Source organism: Rousettus aegyptiacus, unplaced genomic scaffold, assembly GCF_014176215.1.
Source record: "Rousettus aegyptiacus isolate mRouAeg1 unplaced genomic scaffold, mRouAeg1.p scaffold_m13_p_13, whole genome shotgun sequence".
Lineage (NCBI taxonomy): Eukaryota > Metazoa > Chordata > Mammalia > Chiroptera > Pteropodidae > Rousettus > Rousettus aegyptiacus.
Window position 1 is genome coordinate 45,958,765 of NW_023416288.1, and position 15,802 is coordinate 45,974,566.

Here is a 15,802-nt window from a genome sequence, read left to right on the forward strand (position 1 = left end):
GAACTGAGGATGGAGGTAACAGTGAGCCGTCAGGGCGAGTGGCTCCACGGGGGGCTGCGGAGGAGTGGGGGTTCCCAGCCCTGCCGCCCCGGGCAGGCTGTGCAGGGCCAGCTGCCGACGCCTTCTGCTGGCGTTTGTCTGTAGAGGTGGGGGCCCGGGGCATCTGGCCCCGGTAAAGGCTCCACAGGGCCTGCCCTGTGGGTTGGGGGTGCGAGTAGGGGGTGCGCCGGTCAGAGCCCCCCTCGCTGACAGCCGTCCTCTCTCCCGCAGTGCTGCACACGCAGGGCCCCGTCGACGGCAGCCTGTACGCCAAGGTGAGGAAGAAAAGCACCCCGGACTCCGGCGTGCCTGGGGGGCCCCCGGCCGGCCCCAGCGCCAGCATCCCAGACCCCGGCGACCACACCCTGTCCGTCAGCAGCGACTCGGGACGCTCCACCGCCTCAGCCCGGACAGACAGGACCGAGGAGCCCCCAGTTCCAGCGCCCCGGAGGGGCCTGAGCCCCCAGGAGAAGGCCGAGTTGGATCAGCTGCTCAGTGGCTTTGGCCTAGAAGATTCTGGAAACCCCCGCGAGGACATGATGGACGGGCGCAGCAAGTGTGGCGGGACTCGCCACGTTGTGCCGGCCCAGGTCCACGTGAACGGGGCCCCGAAGGACCGGGAGACGGACATCCTGGACGACGAGGTGCCCGGCCACGGACTGCGCAGCGTGGATGGCCTTGGGGCGCTGTCCCCCGACAGGCACCCCGCGGCCGGCCCGGGCGCCTTCGCCTGCCACCGGAGCAGCCCCCACGCCTGCCCGCCCGGCGGCTTCGGCAGTGGCGCCGGGGTGGACCTGCACGGCCCGCTGGGCCCCGGCCTGGAGCCCCTATGCGAGCGGCAGCTGGCCTTCGGGGGCCGCGGGCCCAAGCCGCCGCCTGCACTGGGGTCGCCCTGCGTGCCCCCCACGGCCCTGGCCTTTGAGCCAGGCGGCTACCCCACGCAGACCTGGGTGCGCCAGCAGCAGATGGCGGCCGCCTGCCAGTACAGCTTCGGCCCCGATGGGGAGGCTGGGCTGGTCAGCCGTGGCCCCACGGACAGCCCCCAAAGGGCACAGGCCCTGCCCAGGGTCCCCGTCAGCAGCTGGGGGGCCACCCAGAGGGGCGCAGGCCCGGAGCCGCAGCCCCCCGACACACAGCGGCCCCCTCCCAGCAAGGCGTCCCGAGCCAGGTTCCCAGACGTGAGGGCCGTGAACGGGACGGGCCCAGGGCCTAGCGCTGACCCCGCCCCGGGCTCACCCACTGCCGACATCGACCAGTCCATCGAGCAGCTCAACAGGCTGATCCTGGAGCTGGACCCCACCTTCCAGCCGCTGCCGACCCACGCAGACATGCCGGGCCCCCAGGCCAGCGGCACCGCACGGCAAGGTGAGCCCACGTTTCGGGGTGCATGCTCAGCAGCATTGGGGTCAGGGGGCGGTAGAGAGGACCGCATGGGGGTCGGGGGGCGGTAGAGAGGACCGCATGGGGGTCGGGGGGCGGTAGAGAGGACCGCAGGCGCCTGGCACAGCCTCATTGGGACAGGGTCACAGCACAGTCCACTGTGTAGAAGCCCCTGGACTCCATGCCGGGAAGGGCTGAGGACTGGGGTGCAGCCCGGGCGGGGAGACACAGCGGGGTGCGGGCTGGGGGGGCCCGGTGAGCTCCCCTGCAGCGAGGCTCAGTGGGCTCAAGCAAGCCGGGGCGGCACCAGCCCTCGGCCCTGGGACATGGCAGCGTGGGGAGCAGGCTTGGCCCTTCCTGCTCAGCCCCTGAGGGCCAAGCGGCCACAGGGACAGGCAGTGGCTTGCGGCTGCGTGACGGGGTACACAGAGGGGAGGGTCTGGCGCACTCGGAGGCGTCGACTATGGGGCCTGCAGAGCGGGCTGGGCTGGCCTGGGAGGGGGCCCAGGGGGCAGAGGGCGCTCTGACTGAGCGGGGACCTTGGGCAGGGGGCGGTGTGTGGAGGCTGCAGTGGAACGTTGCATCCAGAAGGTTCCACACAGAACACAGGGCCGGGCGGGCGTCCGAGGCCGCTGTGGCCTGGCGCCAGGACCCAGACCCCACGGCTGGGCCGGCGGGGACCGTGGGGGCCGCGCCCTCCGGTGTCTGCCTGTGCCGTGCAGGGCCACGAGCTGGCACCGGGCACCCTGTCTCTAAGCATCAAGCCGGGAGAGCAGTGAGGCACGGGCCCCGACGCTTCGTCCCTGCTCCTCATCTGAGCCGGGGGCCGGGTGGGGCCAGGGGCCGGGTGGGGCCGGCGGGTCAGCGGCAGCCCGTCCCTCGCGAGGCCCCGAGGCCGCGGCCGAGCCTGCCTTGCAGCGCAGTCGCCGGGGGTGCTGCCAGCACCGGGCGCGCGCGCTCTGGCCTCAGCGCTCGGCCCCGGCCCCGCTTGGGGGTCTGAGCGGCGCCCGCTGGGGAGAGCCGGCAGCCAGAGCCCGACGGCAGCGCAGCGGCTTTGCTCAGCGAAGCAGCCAGCGGGGGCAGGGCACTCGCAGGAAGCCCAGGCGGCACGGCACGGGCGGGGAGCACGGAGGCCCAGAGGTGGAGGGCGGGGTCTGTTGGCCGTGGGTCCCCTTGCTCCCCGCCCGTCCCTCCCTCACGCCGTCCTGCACTGCGTGCAGACGGGGAGCCACACCCGGCCTGGGGACGTTGAGGGCGGGCGTGTGCCCGGCCAGGGCCTGCTGCCCTGCCGCTGCTGAGGGGCCGTGAGCCTCCCAGGCCCGAGTCCTGGCGCTGGGTCTGGGGGGTGCGGCTGTTAGGATCGGGGGAGGGGTGACGTCAGGAGGGGCGGATCCGTCCCAGAGGGTCCCTGCCTCTTCTGCTGGTTGGACCAGGTCTGGGCCTCGCTCGGTCATCACTGGCCGACACAGAGGGCCACGCCCAGCCTGGCCTCTGCGGGGGGTGGGGCCTGGGGGGGGAGGCAAGGGTGCCTGGAGGGGGGAGAGGCCCCCAAGGGGGTCACACGGCTTCCGTCCTCCCAGTCGAGTGTGGTCGTTGTTCCTCAGCGCGGCAGCTTTCGAAATCCGTGGAGCGCCTTTGAGTCTCTGCGGGAGCCGGGGGGGGGGGGGGGCCACGACGGGGTCGGAGGCCGTGTGGCAGTCTGTGTCGCAGCTGCAGCCGCAGACTCGTCGGGGACAGGCCGTCCTCGAGAGCTACACGCATCAGTGATTCAGACCCGCCGCTGAGTCCAAGGTCACGGCCCTCGGGGTCCCAGGAACCGGGTGCCTGTGGTGTAGCTCTGCCCTGTGGGGGCTGCAGCCCCGCCCACCCCCAGCCCGGGGACGCCCCGCCGGGCTGTGCGGCAGAGGTGCCGGGGCGTCTGGCGCTGCGGCAGGAGTGTGCGGGCGTGCGGACCGGCGTGGGGCGAGCGAGCGAAGCCACGCGCGGCGGCAGAGACGGGCGGGCGGGCGGCCGGGCGGGTGCGGCTCGAGGAAGCGTTCGTTCTGAGGGCTTGGTTCCTCCCCGGCGGTCGCAGAGCAGAGGGCAAGCCTCTGGGCCCGAGGGTGACCGCTGGCGCCCCGGGGAGGGACAGGAGGGCAGGTCTCCCACCGCGGAGTCCCAGGCGCCATCAGGGGACAAGCTGGGCTCCTTCTCTCCCTCGTCTAACTGCCGAGAGTCTTCCCTGGGCCCGCGGCAGGCGTGGGGCCGGTGCCCCCTGGGGCCGCACCCTACGCCCCACGTTCCTCGAGCCCCTGCACGTGCGGGCGGCGTCCCCCGCACGGGACCCGGGCGGGCAGAGCCCCCCTGGCGGGCACTGGGGGTGGGGGCAGGGACTGGGTGGAGATCAGCTCAGACCGTAACAGGACGAGCCTAGCAAGTGTGGTGCGGGGCGCCGGGTGGGGGACAGACCCCCGAGGGCGCACGTCCCACAAGTACACCCACAGAGGGGGACGGGGGTTCCTGCTGCCGGGGGCTGGGGGGTTTCCTCGCGGGCGAAGTCGACGTCCTGGAAGCGGAGATGACGACAACCGAGAAGTTTCAGAGTCGGGGCCACGAAGCACCTGCAGCCCTCACGTCTCTCACAGGCTCCTCGGGGGACGAGCCACTGGTCAGAAGTTTCCGGAAGCTGAGCCTCGGGCAGTACGACAACGATGCAGGGGGCCCACCTGCCTTCTCCAGGTGCGGGTGGGGGCAGGCCACCGGCGTGGAGCAGGCCCCGGGCCTGGTGGCTTTCTTCTCTCCAGCAGACGCCAAAGAGGTACGGCCACCACCCTGCGGCCTAACCCCAGCCCTGTCCCCAGGCGAAGCCCCCTCATCTACCCCCTGGTTCACGGGTGCGGTTCCTCCTGAAAGTCAGGTGTGTGGGGGGGACTCCCTGGTCACTCGGCCGCCTGAGCCTCTGCCCTGACCCGTCGTGTGGGGCTGCGGGTCGCGGGGGCTCAGTGGGGACAGGGACGGCAGCAGCAGAGGGCACGTGGACCTCCCGTCCGAACCACCGGGGTCCCCGCGGGACGGTCGGCGTGGTTGTGCCGGCACCGGCCGGGAGGCACGGCGAAGGCTTTTGACCGGCGCTGCAGGAAGGCGGCCCCAGACGAGAAGGCCTCCCGAGCCGGGGTTTCATTTGCCCGCACAGGCGGGAAGGGTCGCTCGCGGTCTTGGCGCAGCGCGGAGGTTTGGGATCTGCCCTTCCTGCCTGCGGCGCCGAGTGCCCAGTCGCGGTGTGTGCGTGAGCACAGGCCGCGGCGTCCCCCGTGTGCCCTGCAGGCGGGCACCCCCCGGCGAGCGCCCGTGGAGCTTTGGACGCGGGCCGACCCCGGGACGACCTCGCCCTGGCCCCTCCCACCCCCCGCGTGTCGCTTCCAGGTGGTGCTCGCCCCGTATCCCGCAGACCTGGACGGGCTCGGCGGCAGGGTCTTCCCCCCGCGCAGGAGCGGCGGCGAGCCGCTGCCCCCCGCCCCGGCGCTCCCCGCGTCGCCGCCACCACCGCACGGTAAGCAGGACGCGGAGCTCGCCGCGCCCCCCCCGCCCCCCGCGGCGAGGGCCCGGAGCAGCTCTCGCTCCCCTTTCTCTTGCAGCGACGACGCCCCCACGTCACCTCCCGTTCGGCCCGCCGGGGCCGCAGGTGGGCAGTGCCGGCCGCCTGTGTAACGCAGCTCGCGGTAAGAACCCGCCCCCCGCATCCGCTCGGGCCTCTTCCCGTGTGGAGACACGTTCTCGTCCACGAGGGTGGCTGTCGCCAGGGGCGGCGGGGGGACAAAGCCGCTGGGCCGCGTGGGCCTCGACCCTCTGCCTGGCGTCAGCAGTGCCCTGTGTCCGCCGAGCGGGCGTCCGTGGGAAGGGCCGCAGGGCTCTCGGCAGCCGAGCGGCTGCGCTTCATGGCTCCTCGAAGCTTTGCTTAGAGTTGAAAGAAGACACTGAACCCTCCCGCCCCTCATCGCCCCCGCCCCGGAGACGGTGGGGCCGCGAGTGCCCCGGCCCCCGGCCCCCGGCCCCGGCCCCGGCACGCACGCCGGGCCTGGCTTCCAGACGCCGGCACCGCCCCGGTCTCCCCAGGGGAGCGACGACTTCCGGGACACGTCCCACCCCGGGCACTGTCTCCGGGCCGCGTGGCGGGCGTGGGTGTTGCTGCCGGGTGGACGTCCCCACTGGCCCGAGAGCCTGGGACGGCCATGGCCATGGACGGATGGAGCGGAGGCCGCCGCACTGGCCTTCGAATCGGAGGTGCTTTAGCGGCTGCTTTTCTGCCCTGAGGACAGTGAGGGTCCCACCGACGTCGCCAGTGCGGGTGCCTCGGGTTGGGGCGCCGACCGTGTAGAGCCCCGGAGTGGGGGTGGGGCCCGCAAGCTCCCCTTTCCTCTGTCTCCGGGAGACCAGGGCGCCACCTCCTAGCAGCCGGGCCGTCCTGCTCCCCGCGTCCTCGTGGCCGAGGCCCGCAGCCTCGGCGTCGGGCTCGGGCCTGCCCCGCGGGCGGGACGGACGTGTCGGGGGGGGGGAAACGGCGCCGGCGTCACCGCAGCCACCTGTGCGTCACGCGAACCGGGCGTGAGGCGCGGGACGCGGCCCAGCGTCACTGGGCACGGACTCGGCAGACGCGGCCGGGGGTCCGGTCCTCTGCTTTCATCATTCGGGTGGAAGCAGACGACGGGCCTCTGCCCCGGCTGCCCCGCGGGCCTCGACGATGGCGGGTTTGGACGAGAACTGGCCTTCCACCAGGCGGTCCGGTCCCACCGCGCCAGGACCGGGCTCCGTGGAGACCCCGCCGTGGGGGCGGGAGGAAGAGGCCGTCACGCGGACACGGGTGTGCAGACGCACAGCGGGCTCGTTCTCAGACAAACGCAGCAGAGAACCACGGACTTTTACCCTTTACGAACACAGACTCGAAGGTCCTGACACGGTACAGCAGATCACGTCAGTCACACAGGGGAAGGACCGCGTGTCATGGCCGAGGGGGTTTATCCCAGGCACCACATAGGTGTGACAGCTGAAACCCGTCACTGTGACCCACCGTGTCGGCATGGCGACGAGGAAAATAACATGAGCTTTCCGTAGATGCCAAACAACGCAGGACGGAAGTCACACTCGCTCGTGAGCGGAGGGTCCCACAGAGGGCGCGGAGGGGACCGTCCTCGACCTGACGACACAGCGGACTGTGCGCCTGCCGGAGGCTCCGCGGGGCCGGCCGGGGCTGGTCTCAGAGCTGCGGCGGGTGCCGCCGGCCAGGAGGGAGGGAGGGAGTACAGAGTCCAGGCGGAGGGGGAGGGGGAGAGAGTGCTTCGGGGCGAAGCCTGCCGCGTGCACGGTGCTGCTCGACCAGGCCAGGCCTCCGCGGCTCGTACCCGACTCGTTTTCCTTCTGGAATTTCACGAACTTCCGACGAGGGCGTTTGGAGCGGGAATCAAAGCCGCGTGTGGAGGGGTGACGTGCGTGACGTGCATGGCCAGACCCGAGCGGGCCGTTGACGCGTGTTCCGGAGGGTCTGTGTGCGTGTGGCAGGCGCGGGGCAGCTGCGTCCCTGCTCCGCACGCCGCCCCGTGCCCCGCGGCGGCTGGCCGCCCAGAAGCTGCCGGCCGGGCGCGCTGGTCAGGTGAAGAAACGTCTGTGTTCGGGTCATGTCCCGGGACGTTTGCATCTGTGAGGCTCCCTGGCCGGCAGGGACTGAGTCCCGGGGACGTTCCCGGGGTTAAGGACTCGGGTGGAGACAGCCAGGCTGGGCACTGCGGTGACAGGGCCCAGGCCCCGGCGGGTCACCGGAATGGACAGGCTGGGCCCGAGGCTGCTTCAGGCCTGGGGTGCAGCTGGGACTCCACGTGGGTCCCCGGGCAGGAGGCCGTGGCTGTGCAGCGGAGAGGGACAGCTGCCCACCTGGCCATTGGGGACGGGGCCGTCCTGGCCGCCCCTGGGACAGGCCTGGCACCCACCCACGGGATGCGCCTTCCGGGTGGGTGGGCCGCCGCCATCCGTTGGCCTCCAAGCTGTCATGCGTCCGTCTGTCTTGCTCATCACCTTGTGCTGGGAAGGCTCCAGCATGTTTCGTCTGTGCCGAGTCTGTGACGGGGGCGCGAGCGGGAGGGAGGCTTGACCCCCGGGAGCCCGTAGGAGGAGGTGGCGGCCGCGGTGCCAGGCAGGCTGGCACGTGTACCCCTGGGGCTCCATGCTGACCCGGCTCGGTGGGCACGTGGGCGTCCTCTGGCCGGCGCAGGTCCGAGTGTCAGGGGGCAGCGTCAGGGGACAGTTTCTTCACGTCGCCAGCAGAGTCGCGGTTTCTTGGGGTCCTTGTTCACCTGGCTGCAGCTAAGCCACGGGAGGGGCGAGGCGGGCGGACCTGCGGAAGGTCTGGGGTGTCTGCAGTGCCCGCTGGGCCTGCTCTGCGCGTGGACCCGCAGCGCTGGGCTCCCGCTCAGGAAGTGGGCCCTGCCCGCCCCGCCCGCCCGGGCTGCCCGAAGCACCAGCCCCATGTCCACCGCCGGGGCGGGGGAGGTGCAGGGACCGGCCCTGGGGAGTGCCAGCCGTCCACCCATCACAGCCCTTCCTGGGCCTGGACGGCGCCTTCCTCTCTGTCCAGGCGAGGGTGGTCTTCCTGTGCCGAGCCCGCCAGGGCGTTTCCTGCAGACGCCAGTGCCCTGGGGCGCACGCACCAGCACAGGGGGCCCCTGCTGCCCTGGCGGGCATCTCCCGGATCGCTGGCGGGTGCCACGAACGGGATCGGCCTCTCCGGATGAGGGGTGTGCACCTTGGGCGGTCAGGGCCCAAGCTGTGGTGGGGCAGGGGCGGCTGTCGGTGTGGCCACAGCATGTGCTGCAGCCCGCCCTGTGTGCGGGACCCAGCGCGGGCCTGAGGGCAAGGGGCGGGGCCTGGGGGGCGGGCTTCAGGGGGCGTGGCTTCCGGCTAGGATTGGGTCTAGGGCGGCTGTGCCCAACCCGCGAGGCGGGAGAGGCCCACCCCGGGAGGCGGGAGAGGCCCACCCGGCACGGCACGCGGCGGGGCAGCGCGGGAAGGCGCGTGTCTGCCCGGAACTGCAGCCGCGAAGGCCACGTGCGTGCTAAGCTCTTCTCTCGCCGCGTGGCCTCGGTCCTGCTGTGTCTCGGGCTGTGGGGAGGGAAGCATGTCCCTCCGCTCGACTGAGGGGGATCGTATCCCAGTCCCGTGCGAACGGGGGTCGTTGCCGTGGGCTTCGAAGTGCGTGTGAGTCCCTCCCCCATCGTGGGGGGGACAGCGGAGAAGCGACAGGGCAGCGGGGGGCAGCGGGGGGCAGCGGGGCGCAGCGGGGAGCCTGCTCACACCCACCCGGCTGCCAGGGCCACGGGCTCAGGGGGTGCAGATGAGTCTCCACGGACGGGGTCTGGGCAGGGTGACGGAGCGAAGGGTGGTGGCCGGGGCCACCTGAGAGTGGTGCCGCCATCCAGGGGGAGGGGACGGCCTCCCGGCCTGCGGGGTGGGGCAGGGCTGCCCTGGGGCTGTGCTGGTGGCTGGAGGCTTCTCTGTGAGCACTGGGTCCCAGGGAATCGGCTCTGTCTTGGAGGGAGGTGGCACTCGAGGGGCGAGTCCTGGGCTGAGTGGCCTCCCGAGGCTGCTTTGGGTTCCCTTCTCCCAGGGGTGGCCGCCTCTGCTGCACCAGCTGCTCATCCCTCTGGTGACCCAGAAGGGTTTCAGCTGGGCGTTCACAGAAGATTAAAGGGAGTGGGGGAGGGAAGAGGGAAAGAAGCAAAAGGGAAAAAAAAAAGGAACCGACGGAGGCAAGGCCAGCTGAGCGGGCGGGGCCCCCGCCTGGAGGCAGGGACTGGCAGGCGGGACCGGCAGGCGGGACCGGCAGGCGGGACAGCCCCAGCCAGCAGCCCCGCCCCTCCTCCGACCCTCTCTGAATGGGCCTCCGGGGAGGCGGCCACCGGCTTCCTGCCCCAGCCCCCCCGGGACACCGGAACCCAGAGTCGCCCTGCCCGGGTGGGTGGGGGACGCCACTCAGCGCTCAGAGCCCCTGGTGACGGGCTGCAGAGCGCCTCCGCCCAGCCCACAACTTTCCCGGCCCTTCCATGGACTGATGAGCGCCCCAGGGTGCCCAGGTAAGAGTTGCAGCCCCACAGCCTCTGGCCCCGTCCAACCCCATGAGGAAACCTGATCTGGGTGATCTGGGGTGGTGGGGGAGGGGTGGTGGGCTGCGGGATCCCAGCCTGGCGGAAGCTGGCCCACTGGACTGGGAGGAGGGCGGGGGAGGGGGTGACTTCCCAGCGTCCCTGTCTCTTGGCGACAGTCCTCAGGTCTCCGAGACTCGGGGCCAGGCACCCCTTCCCGGAGCCTGGAGCCTGGGGGCCTATGCAGAAGAGAGGAGCTTTGTCTGCCGCCCACTGGGGGGGGAGGGGGGAGCCTGGCCCGCAGATGTGCGGCTTCCCCTGCTGGCTGCTCCCAGAGCACATTCCTCTGCTGAAAGCAGAAAACGAGCCTGCCCTGTTCTGGGGCAAGCGGTCCCTGCCACGCCTGGGCTGCGCCTGCGACCCCCCACCCCCGCACACAGGGCCCCCTGGGAAGGTTTTCTCTGAACTCCCCAGTGCCGAGGAGTGGTGAGGAGCCAGGCAGGGGCTCACCGAGCGTTCCCGTGTGCGGTGCACTGCCGGGCGGGAGGGCTCCACACCAGCCCGTGCGCGCGTCGCCTGAGGCCGCGGTCGCCAGGAACCTGCTCACCTGTCACTGGAGCTGCCGGAGGGGAGCCCCTGGGTGCTCCGCCGTCAGCCCTGCGGGCTCGGTGGGCGCTTTGGCTCTCTCCGGCCTGAGGCAGACTCTGCCTCGGGGCCCTGGGGCCTCACTGCTGAGGCAGACTCTGCCTCGGGGCCCTGGGGCCTCGCTGCGGAACGGGGAGCAGGTGTGTGCACAGGTGTCCTGCACCCTGTGGGTCCGTGTGTCAGGTGCGTGGTCAGGATGGACATGCTTTTCCAGCTCCAGAGCTGAGGCGACTTTGGATTGATTTGTTCCGGGAGGGGACACGTCTCTCCCTCTGGGACCCTGGCAGGCCACGCTACTGACCAGACGTCGGGCTTTTGCGTCTCCCTGTGGGCAAGCGCAGGGGCACCCCGTGGGGAGAGCACAGTGTCCGAGAGACCAGTCGGCCGCCTCCGAAGCAGCTCCTGGACCTCGCCTCCCGGTCCACAGGGAGGGGACCCCCTCGGGAGGGTGCAGCCAGGTGGCACAGGCGTGCACTCAGCGCGGGGCCAGGCGGACACCGGCCAGACACCAGCAGCGAGCAGCTGCCACTCCTTGCAGAGCAGGTCCACACGCCCGGCGAGTAGGGTTTTAGAGCTGACCGCCGCCCCAGGGCGCGGGTCTGAGCCCCGGGACGCCCAGACGGCGCCGTGCGGGTGGGACTCGCGCCGGACCGTGCTGCTTGGGAAGGAGCTCGCTCCGTCTGAGAAGGCGCGCCCCGAGTCTGCGGGCTCGCAGCGTGAGAGCGCAGCGTGAAATGCGGGGTCCCCCCTTCCTCAGTGCCCCCCCCCAGGTGATTGAGGACAGAGCGAGGACGCCACCGCTGTCGGGCCCGGGCTCAGAACCTGGGCGCAGAGGATGCCGTTTCGGAGACGAGGGGAGAACTGCGCCCCGGCCGCCCAGGGTCCCAGTGCTGTCCGCTGTCGGGGGGCTAACGGGCGAGGTCCCCGGGGCCGCGGGGGGCGTCCCAGGGGCGTCCCGGGAGCTGGCCTGCCTTGGACACGTGTGCCTCATCCCCTCACCAGGCCGTGCTCCGGTCCCACCAGATCTGCGGGATTCTGGGAGCACCCCGCGGCCTCGGCTTGCACGTGCCCCAGGGTGCAGCCTCATGGGGGCGGGAGACGTCCCTCGGCGTTCGTGGGTCAGCACCCCCAGGCCGAAGGGGCCTTTCCTTAGAAGCCTCGAGGCCATGACCACAGGCCCCGGCCCGGCTCCTGGAGGAGCGCCGGGTGCCAGGACCTGGGCCCAAAGGCGGCGTCTCGCCTGTCCCGGGCGCCCAGCGCTCCCGCCCACGCAGGGTCGGTCTGGCGAGGTCCCCGGCTCAGAGTGGGCGGCGTGTCACACCGCCTGCCCTTGGCCTGCGTGAACGCTGGTCGCCCACGCACCACTGCAGCAGCCGCTGCTCCCCGAAAGGGCTGCACAGCTTGACCTGGGAGACGCTTTCTCGGGGTTTCCGTGGTCAGCACAGGGAAGGCTCCGGAGGGGACCCCGCCAGCCCTGCCGCTCCCCGACGCCGTCCTGCACGCTCAGCCCCACCCACGGCCCGCACCATCCGCCTCGCGTCCTGTCGGGTCGGAAGCAGCTTTGGAGCAAGGACCGCGTCACCGAGGCTGCTCTCTGCAGCGGATGACGCGTCCGGCCCAAACGGGCCAGAGACATTCAGGGGCGGGAGGAGCCCAGCGTCCATCCAGGGACGAGAGACAAGCAGGTGTGAGTCCTGCACACAGGAGCGCTGCACAGCCCTAGAGAGCGGCGCGGACAGCGCCTTAGCCGGGCCAGCCCTGGGGCCGTCGGCTCGCAGCGGGACGGGCGCCCTGCGGCCACACGTAGAGGCTGACTGGAGGCGGCGAGGTCCCAGGGGCCGGGGCGAGGGGAGGGGCCCGGTCCAGGGGGGCGGGCCTCGGTGTTGCGAGATGACGGGAGTCCTGGCGGTGGAGGCCCGCGACACGGCACGGCGCGGCAGCGGCCGCGGACTGACGCCGCCGACCTGCGCGCTCAGAAGAGACGGCGAGGCTGGTTCCGTGCGTTTCACCCATCCAAACGAGGACGTTTACGCGAGTGCAGGGGGCGGCTCTGGCCTCGGGTTTGGTGTCGTGAGCACCCCCGGGCGCCCCCAGACACGGTGCCCTCAGGACCCCCAGCCCCGACGCCCGGCCCCCCTCACAGGCTACAGGGAGAAGCGTGTTTCCCAGGGGCTCACGCCGAACGCCCTCTGACGGGCTCAGGGCTCGTTAGTCCCTCGGTGACACTGGCTCTGCCCATTGGTGTGCGCGGCGTAGCGGCTGCCCCGAAGCTCTGCCCGTGGGGTAGGAACGGCTGCCTCTGCGTCCTCCCCGCAGCCCCTCCACGGGCAGTGGGCCCTGCCCCCCACGTGGGAGTCGGGGCCTCGGCACAGAGCGGGCCGCTCCGAAGGGCGCAAGGGAACAGTCCCCTGTTGTCAGGAGCAGCTTCGTCTGCGTTTTCCAGTCCTCGTGTGGCTGGGTAGAAAGGACAGGGATCGGTCCAGCATGGGCGTGGGCCCCGCAGCAGGGTCTCCAGCCACTGACGCCCCTGCGTGCGGGCACTGGGCACGCCTAGCCCCGCGGGGGAGCCCGTCGGCCGGGTGAGCTTTCCCGCTGCGCCCGGAAGTCCGCAGCGCGACGCCGGTGAGCACGTGGCCGTGGCCGCGGCATGGGCTTCACGGCCGGGTCTGCGGGAGGAGAGCAGAGCAGAGCTCGGCCGCGCCCTGCATGGGCACGTGCCCGCCCCTCGTCCTGCCCTCGGCGTCTGGGGCTGATCTTCATCGCCCGCGCGTAGACGGGCACGTGCTCGCCCCGGCTCCGAGGGCTTCGCGCACTTGATTCCCGCTCCGCCTGGCTGCCGGCCCGTCTCTCCTCCCCTTTCCAGCGGCTGGTTAAAAGGCCCGTTGTTCATAGACAAATGACAGAAGGATTATGAGGGCTCCCTTCCAAAAAAAGATAAAGGAAAAAAGGAAAGACAGAAAGACTACCAGCAAGTCTCCCACACCAAGTCTTGCCTTTTTAAAATAATGCTTTTAATTTAGAGCTAATCCAGCAGGAAAAAGACTGTTTCATCTGCAGAATGTTTTCTGTAAAGCCCAGGGTAACTGTAAAACAAAAATCTAAAGCCGAGATGGAAACATAAAAATAAAGTGGGAGACAGAGCAGATGGCCACGGAAAACCCAGCTCCGCAGGGGAGGCAGGGACCCCTGAGCCCCCCGACAGGCGTCCGTGCACGGGGGACCCGAGGTGGCCCCAGAGGTAGGCGATGGGTGGACAGGTAGATGGGTGATGAGTGCAGTTAGATAGTAGATGTAGACATACAGGTGAGTGGGTGGGTGGGTGGGTAGGTGGATGTGGAAAGGAAAATGGTAGGCGAAAGACAAGCACAGACGACGGACAAACCGACAGCGATCCTCCTCAAAATTCCGTGACTGCGTCACACGTCGAGGCTGACTTTTTAGGTAACAAAATTCACGTTTCTTCATCTGTATAGGCAAATACAATCTTAATCTGTCAAATTTATTTTACTTTTAATCAAAGGTCACACGACGAGCTTAACGGTAACTTGTAATTGTTCACCGTAATCGAAATACGAGAGATGAAGTCTTATTCCTTTGGAAACTCCTGTCGCTAGGAAGACGGGGTGGGCGGGCTTTGTCCTGTCACGCGCCCCGTGGTGTGTTTGCTGCACCCAGAGCCCCGCCGGACCGGGCTTGCCGCCGTGCCGGGGCCCCCGCAGCCCTCACTGCCCGGCCGCCCACGGCCCCCCACGTGCGGACGCTGGCCGGCGGCCGGCTCTGGAGCCGGGGAGCGGGGGGCCCGCTGCTTCCTGCTCCCTTACGTGCAGTGTAAACAGACAGTGGACAGCGGAGCAGATGTCATCCGGCTTCCCACAGAACCTCCACCGAGCGATAAAAATAGGCCTGTGACCCTCTGTCCCCCTCGCTCTGGGGAAAGGAAGTGCAGGAAGGGGAGGGGGAGACCAGCCCGCCGGCCCCCAGCTGGCACGGCAGGAAGTGGGGCTCGGGCTTGCGCACACGCGGTGTGTGGCGGTGCGAGCGTTCTCCAGGCAGGGCGCACGTGAGGACGCGGGCCGGGTGGCGGAGAGGGCGAGGACGCGGCCGCCGGGGCCCGGACCGTGGGGTCCGCAGTGGGCTGGCCCGTGCGGGGCACTGCGCAGGCTCCGTCCCCGGCACTGCGGACGCCCGTCCCCGGGGACAAGGCCAGGAGGACGTCTGGCTACCCCGCACCCTGGCGAATGGGGGCGGGGCCGGCGTGTGCGCGGTGGCGTCCGGAGCCGAGACGCGGCCCGCCTGGCGCACACTCACGCAGAAGGCTTCACGCGTATCACCCGGCATGGCTGACGAGTTCTTTTCTAATTATTTGATGCTGCATCCCAAAATCATACGGGTGGACGGATAGATAGATATGGACAGATAGATGGATAGATGAGTACGTAGACAGGGAAGGAGGGAGGGGGGAGGGAAGGACGGACGAATGGGTGGATGGGTGGATGGACGGACGGACGGACGGATGGACAGAGGCGGCCTGTGGCCTTTTATTCCTGGCAGGAGTGGGTTTTGTTTCAGGCTAGTTAGACCCGGTGAGGCCGACCGTGCTGGTGCTTGCACTCCGGGCTGCAGTCTTTGGGGCCCGCGCCTGGGGTCCCTGCAGTGTCCTCGCGAGCCCCCAAGCTTTGTTTCTCAGCCCCGCCCCCGCCCATGGCATGCCCAGGCCCTGCCTGCGCATCTTCTGGGCCTCCGCGCTGGCCCTGGTCACGTGCTGCGTTCCGCTTCTGCCTCCGAGCTCAGGAGCGGACACCTGGGGCGGGGACGGCTCTGCATGATTCCCCCGCTCTCCACCATCCCCCGCGCTCTGCACTCGGGCCCTGCACGTCGCCTGCCTTGGTAGCTCCGAACCCAACTTCCCCCTCCCGGAGCCGTGGGACCGCCACGGCCTTTGACCACTGGCTCCCAGGGGGTCTGTGGCTGGGGAGAAACTGTGCAGACCGGTGACTCAGCCACTGCTGTCCCCTCTGGACAAGTGACCCAGCTGCTACTGCCCCCTCTGGGACGAGCGGTGTGAGGGACGAGGGGTTCCCTGAACTTCAGCACCTCCTGCACGTCCTCCGCTGCTGTGAGGCAGAAAGCAAATGGCTGTCCTCATGGCCTCGTGTCACGGTACAGGTAGATTTGTCCAGTTCCTAGAGCTTACTCAAAAAAACAGCCGGGTAGGTTTTAAAAACGCCCAGAACTAATGGGAGGTGGGCCACAGCGGAGGCGCATTCTGTCGGTGGGGTGCGGCGATTCCAGGGGTGCGAGGGCTGGGTGTCATGCAGGCAGGTGTTCAAGACTCGCGGCGTCTCGTGTCTGTGTGGCGGCGGCCGGGCACCTTGCGGGCGAGCCCCCCGTGGGCCGTGTTGGAGGCGGGCGGTGTGCACTGGCCGGGGTGTCGGGGGGAGGGGGTGCTGCGCCTACGGGAAGAGGCCTCTTCCGTGGAGCCCGCCCTCCACCTTGCTCTTTCCAAAGTGAGAAACGGCCTGGGCCATAAACGCGGCGGGCACGTGAGCCGGTCCGGCAGGGTGAGCTAGCCCTCGGGGTGACCTCGCACTCCCCTCTGGGCTGCAAGCAGGGACGGACGCGGGTGACCCGCA

General features: G+C 70.2%; 1 protein-coding gene across 14 annotated transcripts in view; it reads left to right on the forward strand.

Moving 5' to 3' along the window:
- The window catches only part of TNS3 (tensin 3), a 106,582-nt gene that overhangs the window by 77,220 nt on the left and 13,560 nt on the right, over positions 1-15,802 (forward strand). For all 14 annotated transcript variants that reach the window (XM_036230532.1, XM_036230542.1, XM_036230531.1 and 11 more), the window contains 4 exons: positions 271-1,404; positions 4,044-4,216; positions 4,822-4,948; positions 5,034-5,117. In XM_036230532.1, the coding sequence (XP_036086425.1) occupies positions 271-1,404; positions 4,044-4,216; positions 4,822-4,948; positions 5,034-5,117 (1,518 nt within the window). The remainder of the gene's footprint in view (positions 1-270; positions 1,405-4,043; positions 4,217-4,821; positions 4,949-5,033; positions 5,118-15,802) is intronic.